Source organism: Pongo abelii, chromosome 11 (genome assembly GCF_028885655.2).
Source record: "Pongo abelii isolate AG06213 chromosome 11, NHGRI_mPonAbe1-v2.0_pri, whole genome shotgun sequence".
Lineage (NCBI taxonomy): Eukaryota > Metazoa > Chordata > Mammalia > Primates > Hominidae > Pongo > Pongo abelii.
This window is the reverse complement of record NC_071996.2, coordinates 135,338,799-135,366,683: the sequence shown is the minus strand read 5'-3', so window position 1 is coordinate 135,366,683 and position 27,885 is coordinate 135,338,799. Positions and strand designations below refer to the sequence as shown.

The window sequence follows — 27,885 nt, the reverse complement described above, 5'->3', positions numbered from 1 at the left end:
AGGTGAAAAATCCCCGGCGATTAGTCTATAACAAATATTGACACGAGGGGGGACAAAAGCATGTTGAAATGTATTAGAATCAGAACCTGTACAAAAAAAAAAAATTAAAATATAACCTGAAACTGTTCAAGTTCAGAAGTCTAGTTAAGTCTTTTTCTCTTGCCAGGAGAATGCCATCATCAGAGGGCTCTGGGTCATCAGCCAAGCAGGGGTGAAAAGACAGAAGCAGCAACAGGTCCTTCAGCAGACAGAGGGGCATCGGTGCCACCATCCCTACCCAGGTGCAGCCAGGAGTTAAAGATCTTGGGAGAGCAAGCATTAGCCGGCAGTTCCAGTAGGCAGCTGGGGCCTACACACCAAAAACAAGGCTGAGTAGTCAGAGGCAGCAGGAAGAGTGGCCAGGAGAGAACGCCAAGCCGGAAGGAACCATTTCTGCCACCCAGCAGATCCACAGCACCCTCTGTCTGTGCTCAGATACCAGAGGTTAGTCAACCCAGTGCTCCCAACTAATCGGAGATCGGAGCTGGGCTTAAGAGGCTGAAAACCCGTGGGTTTAGTAAACACAGCCCAGCATCACGTCCCTCCACGGCCTGAACTGGAGCTGCCAACAAGGGATGAGGCAGGAGAGGGAAAGCAGCGCATCCTGACGCCTGGCTAGAAATCGCTGCACCATCGTGAGGACTGTGGTACGAGGGGCTGGAGAGGAGCGCCCCCTCCTCACAAGGGGAGGGGCCTCCTTCACAATCATCCCTGGAGGCTGGTTAAAGCTGCCTCCGGCTTATAACCAGCCTGACAAAATGACATGGAGCAAAAGAAAAACTGGGAGGGAGACAAGCCCTTACACAGAGACAAGAACCTCCTGGAGGGAAGCTGGGCAGTGTCTGACCCTGTTTTGGGATGGCATTGGTGGAGCCCCTGAGTCTGAAGGGAACAACTGGGGAAGGACGGAGTGGGTGAGGGGGAGTAACAGTTTTTCTGGAACAGTACCAACAGGGTGGGGAGGTGCTGGTGAGGGGACGGGCAGGTCTGGAACTCACTGCAGGTAGAGAGGGGAGGAAATGGGCCCTTGGTGTCCCCTCCCCACCTGACCCAGGCCTGGTGAGTGCCAGCTGCCCCAGCCGGCCCTAGTGGCGGCTGGAGACCAGACCTTTCACTTTGGACATCTTCTTGGTGGGCTGCCTCTGCTCAGCGTGAGGGGGACACTCCCGTTCAGCCAGCTGCTGCTCCATCTCCTGAGCCGAGGAGGATGCGGTGGCTTTGAGTGTCTTCTTGATGTTGGTAACCTGGTGGGGAGATATAGAATTGGAGTGCTCAGCCTGTATGTGCTCACCAAAACTTGCTCTCACTATGTCTTCACTTCAGACAGGAAGCTAAAATCCTCGCAAGAAAACCTGAAATTCTCTTCAGAAATCCAGATGAGCAGAAACAAGCCTGGGCTACTCACAGCAGATTTGTGGAAATGAGTCAAGCAAAAACGTGGGACTAATGCTCTCCTGGTTGAAACAAATGGAAGGGGACCATCTGGCAAAGAGGCACAACACCAACAGTGAAACAAATTGTGATTAAAATGTCCTCAGAAAAAGAAAGAGGGACCCAAGAATTCTACACTCCGCTGTTTATTCATTTATAAAACCACAAATATTTTCATAAAAACTTTGGGAATACAGCTCCATGAACCTTCTTGAATAAACCAGTAGAGGATGAACTTCAGCCAACTAAGTGAGAAATAAAGAAAATGTAATAGAAGTACTGGCAGAATGCTATGACACTACCGTGTGCAGTATACCTTTCTTTCACTTAACAAAGTATAGACTCGAAAATACTTAAGCAGCTCTTGAACGTTTTACCACGTCAGAACAGATATCCTCTGTGACACCTGAATCCTATTCTATTAGGAAGGTTCTCCAGTTTTTTGAATTGGTTCCTAGGTTGGGTTTCAGTGCTACTCTGAACAGCCCTCTATGTTTACCTTTGCATACTTCTGTGAACATCTATGGAAGATACTCCTAGAAGTGAGCTTTCCAGATCAAAGTGGATTTACATTTTACATTTGAATCAGTACTGCTATATTGCCTGCTGAAAAGTGACTGTTCCAAACCTTTGCTCCTCAGTTCATTGAGAGGAAGAAACAGCAGGAAGAGGATGGTGGTGGTAGGGAAGAACTGTGCAGTGAAATAAGTAATAGCTTTTTTAGTCTTTTTTTTTTGGAGACAGAGTCTTACTCTGTTGTACAGGATGGAGTATAGTGGCACAATCACAGCTCACTGCAGCCTCAACTGCCCAGGTTTAAGTGATCCTCCCACCTCAGCCTCCTGAGCAGCTTGGACCACAGGCGCTTGCCACCATGCCTGGCTAATTTTTAAAAACTTAGTTGTAGAGACAAGGTTTCACCACGTTGTCCAGGCTGTTTTCAAACTCCCAGGGTTAACTGACCCTCCTACCTTGGCCTCCCAAAGTGCTGGGATTACAGGCATGAGCCACCACACCCAGCCAGTTTTCTACATAGTGAAAAGTTGTCAGGGTCAAAAGTTCTGAACAGTCAGAATATTATGAGCTTGAGAGTAAGAGACAGTCCAAATGCAAAGACAAAACAATGCTATGAGGGTGAGACAAAAATTGGGTTCCTGGAGGAGAGCCATCATCTGCAGAATCCATCTTAACTAGATCATAAATTGTTTTTTGTTGTCACTATTTTGAGACACGGGGAAAAGCCATGCCCTAAACTTCTGTAACCTCAATCAACACTGTAGCCTTTCTGAAGAGAGCGTGACAGAGGACTGTGGGCTGGAACAGTCATTACAGAGGGCAGGCTGGGCATGGTGGCTCACACCTATACTTCTAGCACTTTGGGAGGCTGAGCAAAGAGGACTGCTCAAGAGCAGGTGTTCAAGACCAGCCTGGGCAACATAGTGGGACCCTGTCTTTCTAAAAAAAAAAAAAAAAAAAAAATTTAGCCAGGTATGGTGGCATGCACCTGTAGTCCCAGCTACTCAAGTGGCTGAGGCAGGAGGATCGCTTAAGCCCAAGAGGTAGAGGCTACAGTGAGCCATGTCTGCACCACTGTACTCCAGCCTAGGTGACATTCAAGTAAGACCTTATCTCAACACAACAACAAAAGGAAATAAGAGAAAAAAAACAATTAGCCTGGTGTGGTGGCACATGCCTATAGTCCTAGCTATTCAGGAGGCGGAGGCAGGAGGATCACTTACGTCCAGGAGTTTGAGGCTGCAGTGAGCTATGATTATACCACTGACTCCAGCCTGGGTGACACAGCAAGACCCAGTGCCTGGAAATATACAAATATATATATATATAAAATAAAAATATATACTCTCTCTCTATATATATATATTTATATATATATAAAAAATAAACAGGGAGGGGAGTCAACTCTGGGTTTATCCAGTGTCCTGCCAGACAACAAAACACAATCTGGGAACCCAGAACCCTGAGGCATCGCGCCCTCCCAGCAGCTCACTGCCACTTTGGTGTATCTCATTCAGTGAGTCACCTGGCAAGGTGGTGAGTGAATGATCTGGAGCAAGTCAATGGCTTATCACTCTTTCTCTGATAAAAGAAATATTATTTGTTTTACTTTAAGACTTTTTTTAAAAAATAGCAATGGGATCTTGCTATGTTGCCTAGGCTGGCCTCAAACTTCTGGCATGAACCAATTTGCCTGCCTCAGCCTCCTAAGTAGCTGGGACTACAGACACATACTATCATGCCCAGCTAAGGCATATTTTGATGACATTGGAGGAAAAATTAAGAAATTTGACTTCTCAGGGAACACTGCTTTATCAAATAACATTCTAAGGCTTCTCCAATTTGATATATTTTCTAAATATCCAGAAGAAAATGAACTAAAATCATAATAAGAGGTAACAGCATGACTTTATTTATTTGCATGTCAGTTACCTCTAACTTCCAAAGAAGATCCTGCAATTTAACATTACCTGAGGAAATGTGTTTTAAGGTTTCCCCAAAAGCTGACAAAATTTTAATCAAGTAAGACATTAGAAAACTAACAAGTTTTTGTTTCAAGGACTGTATTTCCAAAATGGGGTATCTTTCCAAGCAAATAATTACCTTTCCCATTTGGCAAAATAGCTTTCTTAAAAATTAAAAAAACAAAACCAAAAAAAATTCCTAATTTCATCTTGTCTGATAAACACCACTTAGCCTTATTTCCTCAAGTTATTTGTGTAATAATTTTTACTAAACAAGCAGCTTAGGCCGGGCACAGTGGCTCACGCCTGTAATCCCAGCACTTTGGGAGGCCGAGGCAGGCGGATCACAAGGTCAGGAGATCGAGACCATCCTGGCTAACACGGTGAAACCCCGTCTCTACTAAAAATATAAAAAATTAGCCAGGCGAGGTGGCGGGCACCTGTAGTCCCAGCTACTCGGGAGGCTGAGGCAGGAGAATGGCGTGAACCCGGGAGGCAGAGCTTGCAGTGAGCCAAGATCGTGCCACTGCTCTCCAGCCTGGGCTACAGATCCAGACTCCGTCTCAAAAAAAAAAAAAAAAAATCAGCTTATACTACAAATAGTTTTCTACATTATTTAACATGTCTTAGATTTACTGACAGTCTCATAATCCCTGCATGAGTAAGGAAAAGGCATTAATCAATCCCCAAATAATGGTTATATTTTCAATCCGCTTCACCTGTGTTTTTGTAGCATAAAGTCATTATCAGCCTATCAGAAAGTGACAACCGGCATTTATTTCTCTCTTTGGAGTGGCCCAAGGTGATTTGGGCCGGCTTTGGACTCAGAGTATCTATGGCTGGGCTGAGTGATGAGTCCCTGACCTGCCAGCCAAGGAGCAAACTCTGCCTGTGGCACATTCACCAATGGCTACGCTCCGCTGCCAGCCTCTCAGCAACTGACCAGTTCAACTGACTCCCAAGGCTTTGCTGTTTTACTCTTTTTCTTTTCAAAGCTCAACACTTCCAGCGCTTCTCCTTCACAAAGCCACGAACTCATGGTTCTCACTCTGGTCCTGAGGGAGCCCGCGCATCATCCTTCTGCAGTCACAGAAGGGCTTGCCCTCTGCTTCATTTCTGTACTGCCACTCCCTACCATAACGCTGCAGTCACAGAAGGGCTTGCCCTCTGCTTCATTTCTGTACTGCCACTCCCTACCATAACGCAGCCCCACTCTCATGGTGACTCCCTTCTATTTAAAAGCCTTTGAGATTCAAGATCCTGTCAACAGTTTTTGAGCAAATAAGTAGACAGAAGCATGAACACTTTCCCCTGTTATTCAGATGCCTATTTACTTCCTCAAGCAATTTTCTCCTGTAGAAACTGCTCTCATTCAGCTTTTTTAGGGGCTCAGTAACCCTGACATGCAATAAAAAGAAATAAGACATGGCCCAGGGAAAAACTTGGTTTCTTCTCTAGTTCTGAAATACCAAGATCAGGTACCTTCCTTCCCACTCCTCAACACATGCCCTGCACTCAAGCCACCTCAGCCACACTCGTCCCCCACACCACACTTGGAAGCAGTCATTCCCCCTATGCCCTTCTGTTGTTTATGCACCCTGGGGGGGTACCGCTCCTCCCCAGGTTGCCCCTCTGATCCTGCCTGGAGAGTTGAGCACCTGGTCCATACAAACTGCCCTGACTGCTGCAGCCCACACTGATCTGCCACCCTTCAATCTGTACTTGCCTGGCAGTGCCTCTCACTCTTCGATGGCCTCCCACACCACTGCATCTCCTTTCAGATGCACACACCTCACTCCTCCAATAAGACTGCTGACAAATCTAAGTCCTCTACAGTCGTTACCACTTTGAGGCAAAATGTAAACATCCTGCAGAGGAAAAGAGGGCTTCTTGGGCAAGTGTCTCTAAGCCTAGGAAATGAGCCTTTCATCCTCCACAAAGGCCCGGCCTGGGCTGGGGCAGGGCCATGGCCCTAACACTGGGATCCATTACAGGGACACTTTGCTCAAGTCAGCTTTACCACTGCATTTACAACACACAACTCACAAACGAGACTTCTGAAGCACTGACAGACTCTCCTAGTGGAAGGCGATCTTAAAAGTCAACTAGCTTCTTCCAGTAGCTGGGCAGTTGTAAGCATAGACAGCTCCTTCTAGGACTCCAAATTGGCCACCCAGGTAGGTCAACCGATTAAACTCATTCTGGTCTTGTAGACTTTCTTAAGAATTCCAATTCCTCTTCCACAGAGCCACCCTTCAACTGACAACAAATATCATCACCACAGACTTGTCTTTTTTTACCTAAATTTGGTAGAGTCCCTTATGAGTTTCTTCCTCCAGTGGCCTGGCTTACAGGCTCCTCAAAACATGAACCTCAGAAATTTTCAAGTAAGATTGCACTGCTAGCAAAAATGCAGCCTAGCTCCATCAGAGACCTTAAATATTTAGGCAAAAGGAGAAAGAGCTTTCTGGGGCAAGAAACCTTCCTTCAGTTGAGGGGCAAAGCAAAGGCAGACGAGAGGAAACGCAGTGCACAACTGGAAAAGTGCTACAAAGAAAAAGAGAACTGGGTGATGGAGACAGTCCCTCTCCAAGAGGTACCAGGAAGCATACTTTTGGTGCATTGTATAAACCTCACGATTGTCACTAACTCCTAGGGGATTTTCTACATAATGGAAAACAGAGCTTACTTTGTCCAGTTACACTTTACGACCTCCATGACTGGAACATAGCCTACTTTGTAAATGTAGCAATAGTTATAAATTAACATTCCACCTAACATCAGACATAGGCACATGCAAATATAAAGAAAAATGAGGCCGGGTGCGGTGGCTCAGGACTGTAATCTCAGCACTTTGGGAGGCCGAGGCAGGCGGATCACTTGAGGTCAGAAGGTCAAGAACAACCTGGCCAACATTGCGAAACCCTGTCTCTACTGAAAATACAAAAATTAGCTGGGCGTGGTGGCAGGCGCCTGTAATCCCAGCTACTCAGGAGGCTAAAGCACGAGAATTGCTTGAACCCAGGAGGCGGAGGTTGCAGTAGTGAGCCACTGCACTCCAGCCTAGACAACAGAGTGAAATTCCAACTCAAAAAGAAAAAAAGAAAAGCTCACGCCTGTAATCCCAACAAAGAGGGAGCCAGAGGTGGGAGGATAGCTTGAGGTTAGGCGCTCAAGACTAGCCTGAATAATACAGCAAAACCCAGTTCTCCCTAAAAAAAAAAAAAAAAAAAGAAAGAAAGAAAAAAAAATCAGCCAGGTGTGGTAGCATACACCTGTAGTCCTAGCAACTTGGGAGGCTGAGGTGGAAAAGACTGCTTGAGCCCAGGAGGTTGAGGATGCAGCAAGCTGTGTTTGCACCACTGCACTCCATGCACTCCAGCCTGAGTGACAGAGTGAGACTCTGTCTCAAAAAGAAAATACTTTCCAAAATCAAATTTAAATGTGAAAGTGCTTTGTAATGCTCTAAGTATTACCTCCCCACCACAGTGCTTCCTCAGAAATAATGAAACAGCTCATAATGGTCTCCCAGGTATGCTGGAATTAGGAACTAATATGGGTTATTTCCACAAAAGCCTAAATGGAGAGAATATTCTTTGGCAATCTGTGATAGGGCTGACTTCATTAAGAAGGAGGGCTCTTAAAGCTACAACTCACCAGAAGAAAGCTGTTGTTATAAGATTCAGGAGGGGGACATCATGTTTTTCCCTCTGAAAACAAGCAATCTAATTTAAGGACAAATAAAGAAAAGATCACCAATCAGTTGACAAAATTGGCTTTTAAAAGTTAGGCCAAGGGTAACAGAGGCATAAATACAAACAGAATACGACAGAATCACCCTGATTCTTTGTAGATTTCTTTTCCTTTCAAGTCAGTAGCTATTTGGTGAGTATCTTCTGTGTCCCTCAAGTAGGTGGCAAGCAGCCTTCAACACTTAGCAGCCAGATCATGCATTTGCTAAATGGAAAAAATGACAAGGCCCTAAGCTTTGGCCATGCTCAGGGAACAGACTATATTGGTCTGGTTCAGATTTTCTAAAAGATTATTACGTCGATAGATTGTTTTAATTGGTGGTGGAGGTGACCTTGGCCTTTTCCTCAGATTTCTTTTTCTCAAACTTAAATCCTTACCGCCACCTGCTGGCAGCACCAGGCTCTGCTAGTGCACACACCCACCCTCTGTTTAAATAACGAAAATTTAGAGTCTACACTGTTGTGTAACTACACGGTGTGCCTCAAACTTTAGCCAAGAGTCTACAATAGCTCTGTGCACACCCGCCTTTCTTTTGTCTGATGCTATTTATCATGAAAATAAACTTGAACAGTTCAAAATTCTAAAACAAGTATCATTCATCTTTGTTAATGACCTTGATACCAAAGATCAGGTAGAGTGGTTAGCCTCCCAACCTCATTTTGTACAGAGTTTGATTTATAGAGAAGAATAAACAGAAAGGAGAAAGTGGTTAGCCCTTCCTACTTTGTTCAGACCTCAATCCCAAGTCAGAGAAAAGGCTACCATCATCAAGAGGGTGGTTGCACAGCTTATTAGAAAAGCAGCAGGCTTATTTTCCTAATTGTCTTTGCTTTGGACTAATGTTAAATATAGTTCATACTTCCTTACCCAGGGTGGTCTCGAACTCCTGGACTCAAGCAATACTTCCTCCTTGGTCTCTCAAAGTGTTGGGATTACAGGTGTGAACCACTGCACCCAGCTTCATACTTCCTTGGCTAGTAGAATTAAACATGGTCTATGAATTGAACATCCACAGAGTATATGTATATAGGGTGGTATGTGTGTGTATTCAAAAAAATTAGCTCAAGTTCATGAAAAGCAGAGTTCAGCAGTCCACTGACACACTTTTATGGTGTGCCAGAAATATTCAGTTCAATATTTGAGTACCTACTATGGGTTAGGCATGAGACAAGAAGCTCATCTTATAAATAGGATACAGGTTTTATTTTCAAAGAGTGCATATAACAGTATAGAGAATCACTCCAAATTTCACAAATCCCCCTTTGAAAGGCACCATCTACTCATCTCTTATGCTTCTTAGCTGGAATTATGGGTCCCACTCTGCCACACTCTTAGACACCTGATTTTCAAAATTCATTAAGCATCATTAATACTTCAAACCCCATCCACACTAGAAAAGAACTTCCAATGCTAAAGAAAATCAGTGCTTCTGATCTTCAGGGCTCCAAATAAATTCTGAAGTGAGGTCACTTCATGTGTCAGGTTACGGGTACACAAATGCTCATAACGCAAAGGCTGGGGCCTACATCTGTCCAAGAAGCTACAAGTTTCTTCAACAACCAGGTGTCACTAAAACCACACTTACATCCTCTTAACTTCACTTGCAGCTCATCTGCCAAATTTTATCCCTTTCTTCTTTCCGTATGAAACGTCATGCATTTTACACATATATAATATATATGTACAGTTCACAGAAAAACAATAAAATGAAACTATGTGCCCACCACAACTTAAGAAGCAGAACATTCCCAGGGCCTTAAAGCCCCACATGCCCCTGCCCAGCTGTACCCCTCCCTCCACTCCACCTGGTAACTTACCACCATCCTTCTATCCATTTTTAAGATCCATCCCCAAACTCATTTTCTTTTGCTCTACAGCTGCCAAGTACATGTATGCTGAAACTACAACATTCTCTGTTCTCCAAGCCTGATCAATCACCCTATGCTGACCAGGAATCAGAAAAAAGAGAGAGAACACCCTGACACGAGCAGGAGCCGTGTCACACTCATCCCTGTACCCCAGCACCTAGCCCAGGCCCACTTGTTGGTGACTGCTTGTTTCATCTACACCAAGATTCGCAAAACAAAAACACAAACGCTGCAAATGAATAAACAGGTATGCCCTGGAGAGAGAAACAAACGTTCCTTTCCTTCCTTACCTCTGCTTCTACCTGCTGTTGAGTTCGGTTGTGGTTCTCTTTGTACTGGTTGGCTCTCAGAACTTGCTGCTCGATGCCCAGCAGAACTGCTTCACAGCCATCACACCTACAATGGAGAAAACCAGCCCTGAGCTGCAGAATGGCCTGGGAAGTCTCTTCCAGGCTCCGAAATATTCTTCCCCAATAGCTCTCCCCAGTATCTTACAGGGACCTCCTTTAAAACTTCCTCTGCCACATCTCTTGCCCGTTCATTCCTTCCCAAAGACAAACACTTCTAAATACATAATGCAGGACATTAGGGGACAAATATGGTAGTCTGGGGCTAGTTTCTTAGAATACAGCTTTGATTTTCAACTTTGTATCTCATGGAAGATGGTTTTGTAGCACATACGATTAAGGAAGGTAGGACAGGCTGGGTGCAGTGGCTCCCATCTGTAATCCCAGCTCTTTGGGAGGCCGAGGTGGGTGAATCACCAGGTCAGGAGTTCGAGACCAGCCTGGCCAACACAGTGAAACCCCATCTCTACTAAAAATACAAAAATTAGCCGGGTGTGGCGGCAGGTGCCTGTAATCCCAGCTACTTGGGAGGCTGAGGCGGGAGAATCGCTTGAACCCGGGAGGCGGAGGTTGCAGTGAGCTGAGACCAGGCAATTGCACTCCAGCCTGGGTGACAGAGTAAAACTCCGCCTCAAAAAAAAAAAAAAAAAAGAAGGTAGAATAGATTTTGTAGATGTCACTGAGTAATCTTTTTCTCAACAGAAAAAAAAGATGTTCTAGGCCAGGCACAGTGGCTCATGCCTGTAATCCCAGCAATTTGGGAGGCCGAGGAAGGTGGATCACTTGAGACCAGAAGTTCAAGACCAGCCTGACCAACATGGAGAAACCCCATCTCTACTAAAAATACAAAATTAGCCGGGCATGGTGGCACATGCCTGTAATCCCAGTTACTAGGGAGGCTGAGGCAGGAGAATCGCTTGAACCTGGGAGGTGGAGGTTGTGGTGAGCTGAGATCGCGCTATTGCACTCCAGCCTGGGCAACAAGAGCAAAACTCTGTCTCAAAAAAAAAAAAAAAAAAAAGATTTTCTAAAAGCATCCTATTTTGAAGATTCTTCCTTTTCTCAGAAGTTTAAGTTACTTCCTAATTGCCATACCCCTCCTCCTATTTTATTTTCCCCACTATTAATTTTTTAAAAAACAAAAAAGTTGAAAGACTACAATGAATATCCCCATACCCTTAAGATCCAACAGTGTGAGCATTTTGCTATATATGTGGTATCCCTCAGCCTATCAATTTTGTTTCAATCTACCTCCAACGCCTAAACATGAGTTGTAAGAGTCTCTACTAGTAAACATCCCGTGGTAACCAGTTAAGTCTGGCATCTCTGTGTCAAACATATTGGGGGCTTAAAAACAGGAAACCAGACTATGGACATAAAAAGCTGTGTCAGCCATCTCAAAAACAGAGTAGGACAGCCAACTTTGGCAGGTTCAGAAACTAGATTTTGTGTGCCAGACCATTTTTGTGTTGGGGTATTTCTAAGCTTATTTCTTATTTATTCTAAGTTTTGTAACCTATTGAAAACTTCCGCTTGTGTCAGATGTTGTATAGAAAAGGTATTTGGGGCTACACTTGGGACAGAACTTGGGGTAAGGTGTGAGCAACACATGTCCTGGGGTGTAAGAGTAGCTGAAGTGAGGGAAACTCAGGGGACATCAGGCCCCAAGGAGTCAAAGTGGCACTGCTCCTCTCTGGATATGCTTCTCTCGGGGATGAGCAGAGATTCTCTCTCTCTCCCGAACCTGTGCACAAAGCTCACCGGCTCTGCTTCATGGCTTCCAACATGCCACGTGCCTGCCTGGGAACACACTCTCCTCACCTCCAGGTATACTCTAACCCTGGCCTTCCTTCAAAACTGAGCTAAAACTTCTCCAATCAGTCCATCTGGTTTTATAAGCCCCAAATAATTTAAATCACTCCACAGTGAATCCCCGTAGAATGTGTGACAGCTCTTGCAAATATCAAATTCCATTAAAACAGAGAAAACACAAATATCCCAATGCTTTTTATATACCAGAATATAGTTATCAAATATTCCTCGTATGAGTCTGTATTCCAAGTTAAAATGACCCACTCCTTGTCTTCCATGTCCCTCATGGTGTTTTACAAACATTAGCCCAATATGTTACTGATTTTGAACATAAGTTCTTTTATCCAAAGAATCTTATAAACATGTTAACTTCAACAGGGATAGAAAAAATAATAAAAACAAACAAAGAATCTTACAAACACTAGCCTTCCTGAGTTTGGTCAAACTTTGAGTGTGAGTTTGGAAAGGGCAGGACTAGCCTCACACAGCTAGGACACATAGGCTCCACCTGCTAACCCTGGGCATTTTATAGCCCACTTTTAAATAGCTCCCAGTTGCATTTAAGGCAAGAACTATTTTACAACCAAGGCACCAGGAGGCCTGAAATGACTCCTGTTATCACACAGCTGTGATCACAAATGTAGCCCCACTCTCTGGCTCACTAAGCCCCAGCTCCCAGGTAGCTACAGGCCCACCCCAAACCCTCAGCTGACACCAGGAAATCACATTTTTGCAAGGAGAGGCACAAAAGACATGCTAGATATCCCCCTCCTCCCTTTAGCCTCACCATTCATGCAGGGTCTTGACAATATTATTGATATCCTTCTTTCGGATGTCACGGCCAATGCAGAAATCCACTTCCAGCAGCTGGTTTCGCTGGTCCAGCTTGCCCTGGATGATGTCAGTGTAGACAGCCTCAATGATGAGGTCTTCTAGTTCCCGGAGATTCCGCATCTCCAGATCTTTCAGCAACACGGAGTAGGGGATACACTGTGGGTAAGGCCATGTGATCATTATAAAAACCATCTGGCAAGCATTAGCGAAAATGCAGGTATTACTCCCATAGCCAACAGCTGCCTCTAGGCTCGGGAAACGCAGGCTAGTGGTAATTATTAATAGCTAGGGCAACAAGAGGTGGATAAATGAACCATGAGACCTAGAAGACCCAGCAACATCTAAGAAAGCAACCTCCTGGTTCTCTGCCTCCTTGGCTTCACCCAGCCTTCAGATTTCACATGCTGCAGCACACTTGTTCAGATTTCACATGCTGCAGCACACTTGTTCAGATTTCACATGCTGCAGCACACTTGTTCAGATTTCACATGCTGCAGCACACTTGTTCAGATTTCACATGCTGCAGCACACTTGTAGAGATCCTAAAAACTTGGACCAGTGGAGACAAAGGGAACTACTGAGTATATGCCACTCTTCCACCTTCTGGAAGCTTTCAGACTTTGCTAGATCACCATACATCTCCAACAGATCCCAGGCACTGGAAAGAACTGGCTACTTGCCCAGCAGAGTGCAAAAACAAACAAAAAAAAACTTGCAGGCCAGCACATCTACCTATACATGGCCAATGGGTACTGCCAGCTCAGATGTCATCCTGAAGTTTGTATCTGTTTTCTCAGACACTTACAACCAATATGAATTCCCCAACAATAGTTCTTTATTGGGCTGTACCAACATTCTGCATGACTCCAAAACTCCAGTTTTCTGCAAATCCTCTGCCACATCACTACTAGTTTGGAAATTAACACAGTGATCAAATCTGTAGAAACAGACACAAGGAAGATATACACAGAGAAAAGAGCAAATATACCTAGAAGGGTTTTCTATGGCTAAAGCATGATATCCATGGGCGGTGGGTGGACTTACAATGACAGGTTGCAGAAATGAGGAAAAGGGTCACTGCTACTTCTTTACTACACTTGAGAAGTCCAGAATCAGGACAAGAAAAAAGGTCAGGTCCTCATTTCCCAAAAAAATAGGCCTCCCACCTGAAATGCTAGGCTGAGAATCAGAAATGTGCCATTAGATCAGATAAAATGATTTCGGCAACTGAAATTGCAATCCAAGAACAAAACAGACCAAGTGCAGTGGCTCACACCTGTAATCCCAACACTTTGGGAGGCTGAGATGGGAGGATCACTTGAAGTCAGGGGTTTGAGACCAGCCTAGGCAACATGGTGAGACCCTTGTCTCAATTTTAAAAAATTTTTTTAAGTTAAAAAGGCCAGGCACGGTGGCTCATGCCTGTAATCCCAGTACTTTGGGAGGCCGAGGCAGGTGTATCACCTGAGGTCAGGAGTTTGAGACCAGCCTGGCCAATATGGAGAAACCCTGTCTCTACTAAAAATACAAAATTAGCCAGGCATGGTGGCAGGCACCTGTAATCCCAGCTACTCGGGAGACTGAGGCAGGAGAATTGCCTGAACCCAGGACGCAGGGGTTGCAGTGAGCCAAGATCACACCACTGCACTCCAGCCTGGGCAATAAGAGCAAAAATCTGGAAGAAAGAAAAGAAAAAGAAAAGAAGGAAGGAAAGAAAGGAAAGAAAGAAAGAAAGAAAAGTAATATTTTTCTCTGAAGCTCAATCAGGGAGGGGAAATGCTAAAACCAAATTTTTTTAAAGGCATAATCCGACAAAAACTTAGGCTGGGATCAGGCAGAGAGCCAAAACCAACTATAAATTAACTAAATCTGGACCTTCATTACTAATGGCTGTGAGCAGCTGGCTGCAAAGCTTCTTCTAAATCAACTGTGGGAGAGGACTTAGAGGTATAGTGGAGTGGTTGGTATCTTATACAAAGTTAGGGTCTAAAGTTAGCATATGAGGCAAAAATTCCAATTAGTGTAATAAACCTTGAAAATCCCAGAGAAAGGCAGTATATTTAAAATCTAGGCTGGGCGCGGTGGCTCACGCTTGTAATCCCAGCACTTTGAGAAGCTGAGGTGGGTGGATCACCTGAGGTCAGGAGTTCAAGACCAGCCTGGCCAACATGGTGAAACCCTGACTCTACTAAAAAATATAAAAATTATGGGCATGGTGGCAGGTGCCTGTAATTCCAGCTACTCGGGAGGCTGAGGCATGAGAATCACTTGAACCTGGGAGGTGGAGGCTGCAGTAAGCCCAGGTTGCGCCACTGCACTCCAGCGCAGGCAACAGAGCAACACTCTGTCTCAAAAAAAAAAAAAAAATTAGCCAAGCGGGATAGTCCATGCCTGTAATCTCAGCTACTCGGGGCTGAGTACGGGAATCGCTCGAATCTGGGAGGCAGAGGTTGCAGTGAGCTGAGATCACACCACTGCATTCCAGCCTGGGCGACAGAGTGAGACTCCGTCTCAAAAAAAAAAAATCTAGCAAGTCCAACATAGCAAGTTTTTCCTCCAGCATGCGCATAGTTCACTGTGTACTGAGCGACAGATGAAGTTGTTAACTTGCCTTGAGATGCCTTGCTATTTGAAAAATGTATATCTTTAACAGCAGTCTCCCCTTAATATGGCAAAATGATCATGCCACATGCGGCACCACAGCATGCCAGGACTGAGACCTGCTGAGTCAGTCACTTCTGGGCATACTTTTCCTGTATGGAATGGGGAGTACTTTTCTACACCATTTTATCTTTTCCTCTGTCAAGCAAATTTTACGCATTGATGATGTGACTCTCCTATGTGCAGCTGGGACTTCCTTCATTGATGTCAATGAGACAGCTGACTTGGGGTGAGGAGGAAGACAAGAGAAGGCTCAGTACCATACCTTCATTCTTGATGCCAAGCTCACGATGGTAAGATGCTTCAGCTTGTTCTGCTGAGCTGTGCTCAGTTCTGGCAGGCTCTCCTTGTTGGCTGCTCAGTCCCACCCACCACAAAAATCAAGACACAAAATAAAATTAGGATTTCTTTTATGGAATAAGCTCACCAACTCCCCAAACCAAATCTACTACTGAATCACTATCATGACGTCGCACTTATTCATTTGGCAAATATTCCTGTCTTCTTTGGAAGACTATGTACTTCCAAAGAAGACTCAGTTTCTACAAACACAGAGTTTAGTCTCCTAAAAAGCAAACAAGCAAAATGATGTGGCAATTATCTTAATGGAGTACTATTTGTGACCCTTGTGATATCCAATTAAATTAAACATATCTTCATCGAACATCTGCTGTGTGCAATGCTCTGTCCTGAGAAGAATCAAGGATGAATAAGATGGGCTTTGCCAGGGCTGCTGCATGGCACAACTCCAGGGCCACCAACCACCTGGAGGTGTGCAACTTCATGGCCCTGGACTTATCCTCAGTCTTACAATCAGATGTTTCAATAGCTACAAATCCAAGGCAGAACTACCAGACGAAAGGTACAAGCTACCAGAAGAGAGGAGGAGAGGGATGGGGAGGAGGTAGGGGTAAGAGAAAGAGATGAAAGGGGAGGGGGAGAGGGAAAGAGAGCAGTTTCATTTGGGAAGTACAGGAGATAAAAAGAAAGAATTCATGGAAGAGATGGAGTTTGAGTTGAGCCTTGAGAAAGAGGCAAAATTTCAATAATAACCATAAATGATAATAACAGCAAGGGCAGCAGCTGCAGCAGCTAACATAAATAGCAAGCTTTACGTCTTGTGGATTGCATAGATCCACACGTACATATACACATCCAGTTCATCTTCACAACAACCCCACAAGATTCCAAGTGTCCTCAATTCCTTAACCATAATTCTGGATTCCAAAAAACTAAATCCAAAATGATTTTTTTTTCTTAAGCATGGTGCTGAAATTCACCTGGTGGGAATTTCTGACCTGAACAGAGACAGGCTTTTTATCTCACTTGTTTCCACATTCCTCTAGGAATGTTACATAAAAAGGTATGCGCATCATATTACCTTTTCCAAGTCCCAAAAATTTTAAACTCTGAAACATCTAACTTCGAGGAGTACAGGGAAGGAATAATGGGCTTGTATTTTACTCCCACTTTACAGACGAGGAAACTGAGCTGCATAAGGTTACTTCATTTGTCAACAAACACACAACTAGTAGAAGTGGAGCCAGACTGGCTACAGGCATTCTGGTAACAGAGTCTGTGCAATGCTGCCTCTTTAGTAAGCGAGGACAGAAAAACAGAACACATTCCCTGGAACAAAGGGAAGGTCAGAAAAAAATGTGGTATACCAGGAAGTGGCAAACTGTCCAGTCTGACAGCAGCACAAAGTAGAAGTGACCAGGGAGAAAGAAGAAGTCAGGGATATCGCAGAGAAGGCCCTGAGTATCAGGCTACTGTCATACCATTAAAAAAGGTAGGAAAGCCAGAAAAAAATGGTTTGGGTAGAAGGTAAGTTAGTGTTTGGACATACAAATACCTCAATCTAATATTTAAGATTATAATTTAAAATGACCCAAATGCCCTACAACAGCAAATGAGCTAAGTAAATTATGAAATATTAAAAATATTACAAAGACTTAAAATATGGATAAATGTAAGCAGGAAGAAACAAGCAAGACATAAAATTGTATACATAGTTCTACCTATGTAATACAAAACACAAACATATGGGGCACAAAAAAGTCCAGCATCCAAATGTCTGAGCAACGTATGAGTGACATTTATTTATTTATTTGTTTGACAGAGTCTCGCTCTGTTGCCCAGGCTGGAGTACAGTGGTGCGATCTCAGCTTACTACAATCTCTTATCTCTCAGGTTCAAGCAATTCTGCTGCCTCAGCCTCCAGAGTGGTTGGGATTACAGGTGCCCACCACCACGCCCAGCTAATTTTTGTATTTTTAGTAGAGACAGGGTTTCACCATGTTGGCCAGGCTGGTGTAAAACTCCTCACCTCAAGTGATCTGCCTGCCTCAGCCTCCCAAAGTGCTGGGATTACAGGCATGAGCCACCGCGCCCAGCCTATGAGTGACTTTTAAAAAATCTGTTTTCCAAATTTTCTTCAATATACTGGTATTATTTTGATAATATTTAAAATGTTGAAATATTCTACAGGTGGGTATTCTGCACTTCACAGCACTCCAAGAGCCCTACAAACACCAGTCCTCAAGAATCTCATCTGGAAAACAAACAAGGGCTACATTTGTGGATGAGCACACACAGGCCCCATTTGACCCACAGAACATAAAAGGTGAGAAGGAACATTCCCTTTGTGAGGTCACCCACCAGGCACAGCAAAATGGGAGGCAGCCAGGTCAAGAAGTCTCCCCACTACCCCATGCTTTATATCTCAAACCTTGATGGTCTTCCAAACTGAGCAACACAATTAACACAAGTCTTTTGAAGGATCTTCACCAACTCACCTATGTAATCTGGGTATGTCCCATAGGCAAACAGGTTCAACAACTGCAAATAAGCAGCATTAGCTCCTTCCGCAAGCTGAGGAGGAAAAAAAAGTTCACCACAGACCAAACTGTCTACCAATCACTGTAGTGTTCAAACAGAGGATGGGTGAGCATGTGTCAAAGATGCCATGGCTATTTATTCTGTACTATTTGATTACTTGGCCCCTGGGGTCTCTACCAACTCTGATTCTTCGGGAAAAAATAAACAAGATTATTAAAGCCCCAAATTTAATTTCTCTCCCTCAGGAATGTTTTACTTTCTACACAGCATGCCCAACGAACTGCTTTTCTCTCACACACACATACAAAGCATTAAGCATTGGAAGGAGTTCAAATCTTCTCAAGATTCTGTTTGCATTAAAACAAAGATTGGAGCAGCCCTATCTACATACCAGCTTGGTAGGTATGGCATGAGCCACCACCAACCCAAAGTGAACAAAGCTCAGGGTTGGTTCCAAGTTTCAGGACTACACGTGGACTATGAACCCTGGGAGAGACCAGCACATCATAAGGTATGACAGAAAGCCAGGCTGGAACAGAAAACCAGGGTATCAGTCTGCCCCAAATCAAAATGTTCATTAAAATTACTTACTCTTCACTGATGCTGATGGCAAAAAGCCACGTGTAGAAGAAAAACGGAAGAGCCACTGTTCTGCCTGGAACTTCTCTGCTGTCAATTACGTAAACTGGTTGTTGTTGTTGTTGTTGTTGTTGTTGTTTTAATCACAAACATGCTCCTGTAACCCTTCCAACTTACCAAGCCCAGTAAACTAAACAGGAATAGCAAGTGGTAGTCTACAGACAGCAATAGCGATACTACTCAATTTTAGCCATTAAAAAAATAAAGCTTCCAAGAAATGCATCTATAATTTCAGATCACTGAAAGGCAACCAGCTTATTCTCAGCTCACACACGGAAAAACATAATGTATGGGGAGATAAAGGTGGTCTGCTAAGCACCCTATGGAGAACTCCAGCACCCTAATACCTCAGGCTACTTTCTCAGGTTCCCACAAACCTCCTGAAGTCCCTGAAATCAGAAGGGGAAGTAACCTGGTAAAGACCATCCAATCTAGCCCCCACTTTTCAGAAACATAATTAACAAAACTAGACAGAAAAGAATATTTTCTCCAGAGCAGATACTCCAACACTTCTCCCACTGGCCTAAATCAATAAGGTCTTTCCGGCTTTACTTTCCCTCCATCTCCTCTTAGCCAATCTTCCACAGTTACAAAACAACTACTTGGCATATTCGTGCAGGCTGTTCATGAACCTGAAGGAACATATTACCCCTTGGTCATCTCTTGTGTTGAAAAACGAACTCAGTTTTCTGAAATTTTCTTCATAAAACTCATTTTCCACTTCTAGCAAATTAAATTTTTATTGAAAGCCTACTGTGTGTCAGCCTATGTATTCAGCTCTAAAGAAACAATGGTGAGCACTACAGACCTCCTCACAGAGTTTATAGTTTGGCAAGCAAGGCTGACATTAAATAAAAATTTACAATGAAAAAGTCAAAGTGGCTCTTCTCATCTCTGAACATCACAGGTAGAGGAGCCATAATTGGGAACCTGAAATGGCTGGGCTGTAGGGAACTGCTCCAGTTTCCCCATCAAGAGGAATAGGCGGACACACAGCACTGAATCCAATAAACTGAAGGCCGGCAACTCCTTTGGTTACAACTAACTGAATCACTGAAACTCCTGTTAAATTGACTGTGTGGAGCCAACAGCAAAGGTGTTGTGGTGGTCATGAAGGTGATAAACTGCCCAACAAAAGCAAACCACCTCCTATATGCAAATCGCCACCACCAAGAACTCTCAACAGCATCCAGCACATGCTCCACAAGAAGTACCACCACCCATATCTATGCATGGCAGCCTTCCACAGGGCCAGCACCAGCCTGCACAGCCAGAAGCCTGTGAGGATGAAGAGGAAGGGGACCTGCCCCACCAATCCGCCAAAAGCTCCTGAGTACCACCCACCACCCCACAAAATAAAGATGCTCACAGACTTTTCTCCATAAGTGAATAAATATAAATAAATAAAAATGTTCAAATTGGGAAGTAGAAGTTGAGAAGTATAGATTGCTTTACATCTCTTTGTTCCTTCTGTTCAATGGATCTTATCATTTTTGAGGCATAATGACCAAAACTGGATATCCAAGGTTTTAATAACAAGCACGCAAACAAGTAAAATGAACTATGTCCTGGCTTTTCATGTCATATCTAACACATCTAACACATTCAGCACAACACTGCCCTTTTCCTCAAGAACAATACACTCCTATTCATGTCCATCTTATGTTCAATAGCAGTATGTTTCTGCTGTGTGTCCCTGACCAATCTTCCTTATCAATATTGCACTGGAGGTTTCTGGTCCCTAAGAATGCATGAATCTACTCCTATTAAACATCAGCCCATGCTTACAGCACTACTTTTCTAATTTATCAGGATCAATTTGACTTTTTTACTATCTTTTAGATTACTATTAGCAACAATCTAATTTTACCCAAGGTAAGATAAAAATACTGGATAAAAGGAGCCAAGGACATTCTCTCAGTCTCTTCCTCTGCCCCACCAATTCCCATCCGTCTCACAATAGGGTACCTCACAGGTTCACAACACTTCAGCACTGAAATTCTTTGGAAACCTGGAGAATTACAGAGAGTCTTAGAACAAAGAGAAATTGTTTGCAAACCGTTCTTACCTCCTGCACGTTGGCCAGCTCCAGAAGTTCTCCAAAGACATACACTCCAGGAGCCTCTAAGACCTGGCTTATGAGAGCAGTGAGGGCTGAGCCACTGGTACCTTTGGCTAGTAAAATAAACTGCTCCAGGAGATTACTTGAGGGTTTCTGTTCCCCTGCCATTCTCTGGCCTTGAAATCTGTCCAAAAGAAAATTGTGTCAGTCATTCTTCCTTCTCCTTTGCAAAGTCTGTGCCTATTTAGTGCTGAATCAAACACCAGAATACTTTAATTTTATAGTGTTGATAAAGAAAAAACAGGACAAGCGCAGTGACTCATGCCTGTAATCCCAGCACTTTGGGAGGCTAAGGCAGGTGGATCACCTGAGGTGAGGAGTTCGAGACCAGCATGGGCAACATGGCGAAACCCCATCTCTACTAAAAATACAAAAATTAGCCAGGCTGGTGGCAGATACCTGCAGTCCCAGTTACTTGGGAGGCTGTAGCACGAGAATTGCTTGAACCCAGGAGGTGGAGGTTGCAGTGAGCCAAGATCGTGCCACTGCACTCCAGCCTGGGCAACAGAGCAAGACTGCCTTAAAAAAAAAAAAAAAAAAAAGTTCCTGAGTCCAGATGGATGCAATGACCACCTTATGAGATGGGTGGAGTTCAACCTGGAGTTAAAAGGATCTTGTCCTAAATTCTGGTGTTTGAAACACACTTTGTAAAAGTCATTTCACTTCCACCTGTCCCTCCTCCAAAGGCAACATCTTCTAAGTCCTTAAACCTGACCAGGACCTAAAGAAAAACACGTGAGTTTCTCAGCAGCTGTTTTATATCCACCTCGTTTATACATTCTGGTTAAGAAATGGAGGATACTGCCTATACACAGAGGCACCAGATGTAAGCAAAAGCAATCAGTTACAGCTCCCACTGTGTCATCAGAATCCAATCTACAGCCAGACAGATAGAAAACAAAAAACCAGACAAGAAAGATGTCTCATTTAATCAAGTCAGGTAAGCACAGGTAAAGGGAGACATCATTTTGAAAGAAAAGCAGCGATATATTCAAACTAAGAACATGCATGCTGTGTAAGACCATGGGGGAAAATCCCTGTATTCGGCCTCCTCCTGATACGACATTTTAACCAAATGGGACTTCAGAATGTGTTAAAAAAAAAAAAAAAACTCAAGAAAACGATAAAAAGATTTGGGAAAACAGTGAAAATATTGTATCAGCGCTCCGAAGACATTAAGTACAAGAGGGTCCCTCAATTGTGTAATCTAATTACACGCTGAGTGTACAGGAGTTCCAGGTAAGATTTCTCCTCCAAGAATGATACATATTAGAGCAGCATGACAAAATGAACGCAAGACGGTATAGTAGAGTGCAGCAAAGAACAATTTGAAGAACAGTTTGGTGCAAAAGGAACTAAGTTTTGTGTTGGCAGGCACACACAATAGTTGCCCTTTCACAGTATTAGAGAAACAAGTATGTCGCCTCACTTAGGGTTACCTAAGAAGGTCCGGCCAGACACAGGAAAAACAGTGAAGTGCTGGGGAACAACGGGTTTGAGGACGGAAGGGAAAGGGAAAAGAGAAGGGGAGAGGATACGAGGAAGAAGGGAAGGAGTAGGGAAGAAATGAGGGTCGGTGACGGTCAAGAGGGGATGAGCGAAAAGGCCCTTCCAAGAGGACTCCTGTGAAGAGACAGATGGGGATCTCTGCAAAGAGTCTGAATGTTAGGAGGTGGGGGTGGAGAGGGGGTAGGGAAATGGAGAGAAACTTCTGTCCCTTCAAAAGATCTCGGCTTAAGGAGCAAAGCCTGTGGGCGCAGAGAATGTAAAGAGACGGAGACAGTCGCTTTCTTCTGGAGTAGGAGGGCCAGAGGCTAGGCACAGAGCAGAGATAAATTCCCGTCAGGGGAGGGCGCTATTTGGATGGACTGGAGTGGGGCAAACGAGCAGCCTTTGGGGATGGGAGAGCGAAGGCAGCCACAGCCCTGAAGCTGAGGGTCGCAAGCTGCAGCAGACCTCACGGCGGGCGGTATGCTCCAAGCAGGGCCGCAGGCGTGGAGTGAGGAGCCGCGGGACGCGCTCCCCAAGGCGGGGGCGGGGCGGGCACGGCCGCGGGCTTCCTTGGCAGCGGGCTCTAAGCCGGATCATCTGGCCAAGCCTGGAGCGCCGGCCCCGCTCGGCCCACCCTCTTGCTAGCTCCTACCTGTCCACGCCACCTCTCGGTCCTCTTAGTCGCTGGCTCGGCCTCCCGGCGCCTGCCCGCAGGTTGTCAAGCGTCCATGATCACCCCGGCGTCCGGCGCTTTTCTGTCTCCGCCGACCCGTCGCCCGTGCAGCTCCCCCGGAAGCCTCCCACCGCTGCACTAGCGTTCCGCCCACACAAGGTTCCACCCGCCGCGTTTACAGCCTTCGACCTCCGGTGGGGAAGTGGGGGCGAGGGGGCGGGGAAGAGTCTGCAGCCCGGGAACCAGGCGGGGAGGGGGTGGCTAGGGGCCCAAGGAGAGGAATGCGGCCTAGACGGTACTGCAGCCCAGCCGTCGCCATCGCCATCCCGGGCCCCAAATCCTCTCCTTAGGCTGTGCTTTCTCTCTCAGGAGCTCCCCATGGCTACTGCGCTACCCCTGGGCACGGAGATACATTAAGCCTACTAAGTACCACTTATTGAGCGTTTTACCATGTGCCAGGTGCTGTACATGCATTATCTCGTTGAATTCTCATAGCTGTGGCTTGTATTATTGTTCCCATTTTTCAGGTGAGTTAACTAAGTCCAAAAGTCAGAAAGTGACAAAGCTTGCTATCTTTGTCAAACCCAGGCTATCTGAGGCCGAAGACGATGTTCTTGACCTCTATTCAGAAAATGTTTTAAAACAAGCAAGAGATGGGTTAAGCCAACAATGGTTCTATGACCAAAATGTCATTGATAGCGTTGCATCTGGTCCTTACCAACTCCCCTGGGAAGATGGCTAAGAAATGCCACATAATTGAACACTTAAGCTGATTCCTGTATGCACCACAGTCTTTCAGGTCTTGAAAATGAGAGAGAAAAACAGCCCTATTTCCCTATCGTGCGTTAGAATGCAGAAATGAGACAGGACAAATGCGAAGGAGCCTAGCATCAACCAATTCATTCATTTATTCAAAAACATTTCTTTAGCACCTATTATGTCCTGAAAAGTTATATGAAGATAAAACAAAGCTCTTACCCTCAAAAGCTCCAATGTGTTAAATGCTATGGGGAAGATATGACAACACTCTGGAAGCACAGAAGAGGCTGGGGAAGAAAAAAACAGGCAAAAAGGGGAAAAAAAAAGGGGGGTAGTGCCCGTTGTTACAGAGGCTCGCACTGTGCAGCATATACTGATGTCAAAAATAAACCCAGAGTGGTTTGACCCCAGGGTTTTCAAAAGTGAGAAATGAGGGGTACAGAGCTGGAGTCAGGTCATCAAGGGTCTTGGAATCCACATGCCAGGTACTGGCGAATTACTTAGGCTTTTTAAGCTAAGGAGAGGTATGAATAATTGCCTTGTTAGAGTGATCATGCTAGGTGCTATAGGAATGGATTGGATGTGGAGACAATTGGAGGCAGGAAAAACCTCCAGTGAGGTGACTGATTTATTCTAGATAAGAGATTGTGTTGCCAGGCGCGGTGGCTCACGCCTGTAATCCCAGCACTTTGGAAGGCCAAGGTGGGCAGATCACCTGAGGTCAGGAGTTCGAGACCAGCATGGGCCACATGGCGAAACTCTGTCTCTACTAAAAATACAAAAACTAGCTGGGCATGGTGATGCACTACTAATCTCAGCTACTCTGGAGGCTGAGGCATGAGAATCGCTTGAACCCAGGAGGCGGAGGTTGCAGCGAGCCAAAATTGCGCCACTGCACTCCAGCCTGGGCGACAGACTGAGACTGCATCTCAAAAATACAAACAAAAACAAATGTAGTGGCAACTGGGGATGAAAAAGAAGGGACACTTAGACTATAGACATTGGAGACATTTAGACTATAGAATCTATAAGACTTGGTGATGAGTTGAATACAAGGAAAGGGAGGGAGCAGAACACCCAGGATTCTGTGCTGGGAGGCCAGAGCTGTCTGGAGCTGGTGTTAAGTGAACAGGGCTATGGAAGAGGAGGGACAAATATGAGAGTGAAAGGAAGACAAGTGAGTTTAGTTTGACTTCGTAGAAAGTCCAGCAATGCCTCTACTTCCTCTAGAACAATGTCCAGACTCCATGGCTGCAATTTGGATTTAGTATTTTGGTTTTTTTCCCATAAGAGACGGAGTCTTACTCTGTCACCCCGGCTGGAGTGCAGTGGCACTATCATAGCTCACCTCAGCCTTGAACTTCTGGGCTCAAGGGATCCTACCACCTCTACCTCCCAAGTAGCTAGGACTACAGGTGCGTGCCACCACATCCGGCAAATTTATTCCTTTTTTTTTTTTTAAAGATGGGGTCCTGCTATGTTGCTCAAACTGGTCTTCCCTGATCTCAAGTGATCCTCCCACTTTGGCTCCCAGAGTGCTGAGATTACAGGCGTAAGCCACCACGCCCAGGCAATGGCTGCACTGAAAGCCCTTCAAAGTGTGCCTCCCTCCTAACTCCAGCTTTGTCGCACCCCACCCCCTTCACAGTCCAATCTCCCATGCCCGGCACAACTTATACATTCCCTCTCAGACACCAAGCCTATGCTCGCTTGCTCTTTTTTGGAATGCTCTTATATCAGCCTGTAAAAAACCTGCCAACTCTAAAAGCAAAGATTTCTGAAATCCAATGCAAAAAACACTAACCATAATAGAAAACACGGAACTATTGCACTATGTTAAAATTAAGAATTTCTGCTTGTCAGATGCAGTGGAGTACACCTATAGTCTTACTATAGCTATTTGCGAGGCGGAGGCAGGAGGATCACTTGATCCCAGGAGTTCAAGGTTGTAGTGGGCAATACTGGTGCCTGTGAATAGCCACTGCATTCCAGCCTGGGCAACACAGCAGAGACCCCATCCCTCAAAAATATAATTGTTTCAAAAGACATCAGTAAGAGAGTGAAAATACAAGCCACACCTTGGAAAAGGTATCTGCAAAGCATATATCAAAGAACTCCATATCCAGACTGTAAAGAACTACAAATCAATAAGAAGACAGCCCAATTTTTAAAAGTTGGGAAAAGAACAGGCACTTCACGAAAGAGGACATTCAACTAGCCAACAAGCATATTGAAAGGTGCTCAACATCAGGAAAAATGTAAATAAATACCTTAATGGGATACCACATTCAGCCAGAACGGCTACAATTAAGAAGACTGACAACAAAACTCCTGTGTTGACAAGGATAAGAGGCACCTAGAACTCTCTCATATTGCTGGCAAAGGCGTAAATTGGTACAATCATTTTGAAAAACTGGCAATGTATACTATCACTGATCATGTGCATACCCTCCCTACACACTAGCAATTCCTATCCTAGAAATGTGTGCAAGTGTCTACAAAAAGAAACATGTAAGGATGTTCACTACAGCTTTGCTAATAATAGTCCAAAAAATAACAACCCAAATGCCCGCCAACAGTGGAAAAGATAAATTGTGGTATATACATACAACAGAATACTATTCAGCAATTAAAAGGCTACACACGACATGGATGAATTTCACAAAAATACTGATAAAGTAAAAAAGCCAGACACATGCTGTACATACTGTATTATTACATTTAACTGGAATTCAAGAACAGACAAAACTGATCTATGGTGATACAGTCAGAAGAGATTATCTCAATATGTAAGGATGTAATACTGATTGGGAAGGAGCACTAGGTGTGCTAGAAATGTTCTATATCTTGATTTGGGTAGTGGCAACAAGGGTGTATACCTATGTGAAAATTGTTCCCATACTGTATGTTACACCTCATTAACAAAAAAAAAAAAAATTTTTAACATGGAAAAAAAATTCAAGTTCAAATGCCACCTTCTCCATTAAAGTTTTGCCAGCTGCAATGAACCTTTTTCATCAGGGCCTCCTTAGCATTCTGATGTCATTTCTTTATGCCATTTTATCACACTCCATCTTGAATCTCAGTGGAGTCTCCTTATTTCCCTAAATATATGTTTATCTTCCTGGTGGCAGTGACCACGTCCTTCACCTTTTACCCACTCAGTGCCTGACAAATAACAGGCTGAAAAGATATTTGTTGAATTACATGGAAGAAAAAATTGGGTGAGTTCCCAGATGGGTGAAAGTGGGGACAGGCAGAGGAAGGAAGGCCAAGAGAAGGACAGAGGAGGTTTCCAAGGAAACCGTGGCTCACACTGTAATTTTACCTACTTCCTGAAATCACATTAAATGTCACCTTGAGTGGCAAAAAACAAAACACCAAATCCTACCTAGGCTGAAAATAAATAAATACCACACTCCCTCACTTGCAAGAAATCCACCAAATAAATGCTACCTAATTCTGGGTGTTTCAACACTGGATAGGAAAACTGTTCAAGGAGAATAATTCACATTGCCATGCTGCTAAAAATATCACCTCCTTAGTGTGGTGCAAAGAGTCCAGACTGCAAGTCAGCCGACTTAGGGCTGAACTCTAACTCTGCCCGAACTTGCTGTGATCTGTGGCCAATCCCTTCGCCTCTCTGGGCCTCAATTTCCTCATACGTAACAACAGGGGGTAGATTAGCAAAGTCCCTTTATGTTTTGATATTCTGAGTATACAATCCATAGCTCTCCCGGTCCAAAGCAGGAATACAGCAAAAACCCCTGAAATACATGTACAAGGCGCCTCAGACCAACAAACAAGCACGATTTGAAGAAGTCATTTTGTTCTCTTTCACGGTTTAATCAGTGTTTTTGTTTGTTGTTTGCAGCCTTACCATGATTTGCAGATGTCTGAGTTCCATGTAAACAGAAGTTAACTCTCTGCGGGCTGTCATCTTTTGAGGGTGAGAAGGGTCTTCCCGCTGGGTTTCAAGTCTCGGGATTCCGAAACGACCAACTCAGCGGGCGGGTTTGCGAATTTGCGCACACTGCGCGGCACACTGGAGTCTAAGTTACAGAGGAACCGAGTGCAGGGGATGCTGGGATTTGTAGTCCCCGGGCCTCTTTGTGGTGCGCTGGGGTCTGTGGTC

The 27,885-nt window shown here is 44.5% G+C and overlaps 1 protein-coding gene across 12 annotated transcripts; it reads right to left on the bottom strand.

Moving 5' to 3' along the window:
• Positions 1-51: 51 nt before the first annotated feature.
• On the bottom strand, positions 52-27,847 carry COPS7B (COP9 signalosome subunit 7B). 12 transcript variants are annotated; one of them, XR_008523110.2, is made up of 10 exons: positions 22,971-23,131; positions 20,774-20,951; positions 18,024-18,099; positions 15,491-15,579; positions 12,518-12,720; positions 9,862-9,967; positions 8,571-8,677; positions 7,789-7,907; positions 7,608-7,675; positions 1,147-1,283 (listed from the first exon to the last, which is right to left on the bottom strand). XR_008523110.2 is itself a non-coding variant. In XM_024243201.3 (7 exons), exons 2-7 carry the CDS (start codon positions 20,933-20,935, stop codon positions 1,125-1,127), a joined length of 795 nt encoding a protein of 264 aa, XP_024098969.1. In that variant the 5' UTR covers positions 20,936-20,951; positions 27,631-27,842; the 3' UTR covers positions 52-1,124. The 12 variants fall into 12 exon arrangements, 6 of the variants coding, with proteins under 6 accessions (XP_024098969.1, XP_002813027.1, XP_024098971.1 ...); XR_008523109.2 differs by having other exon boundaries at positions 7,789-8,677; XR_008523108.2 differs by having other exon boundaries at positions 7,608-7,907.
• Positions 27,848-27,885: the final 38 nt, after the last annotated feature.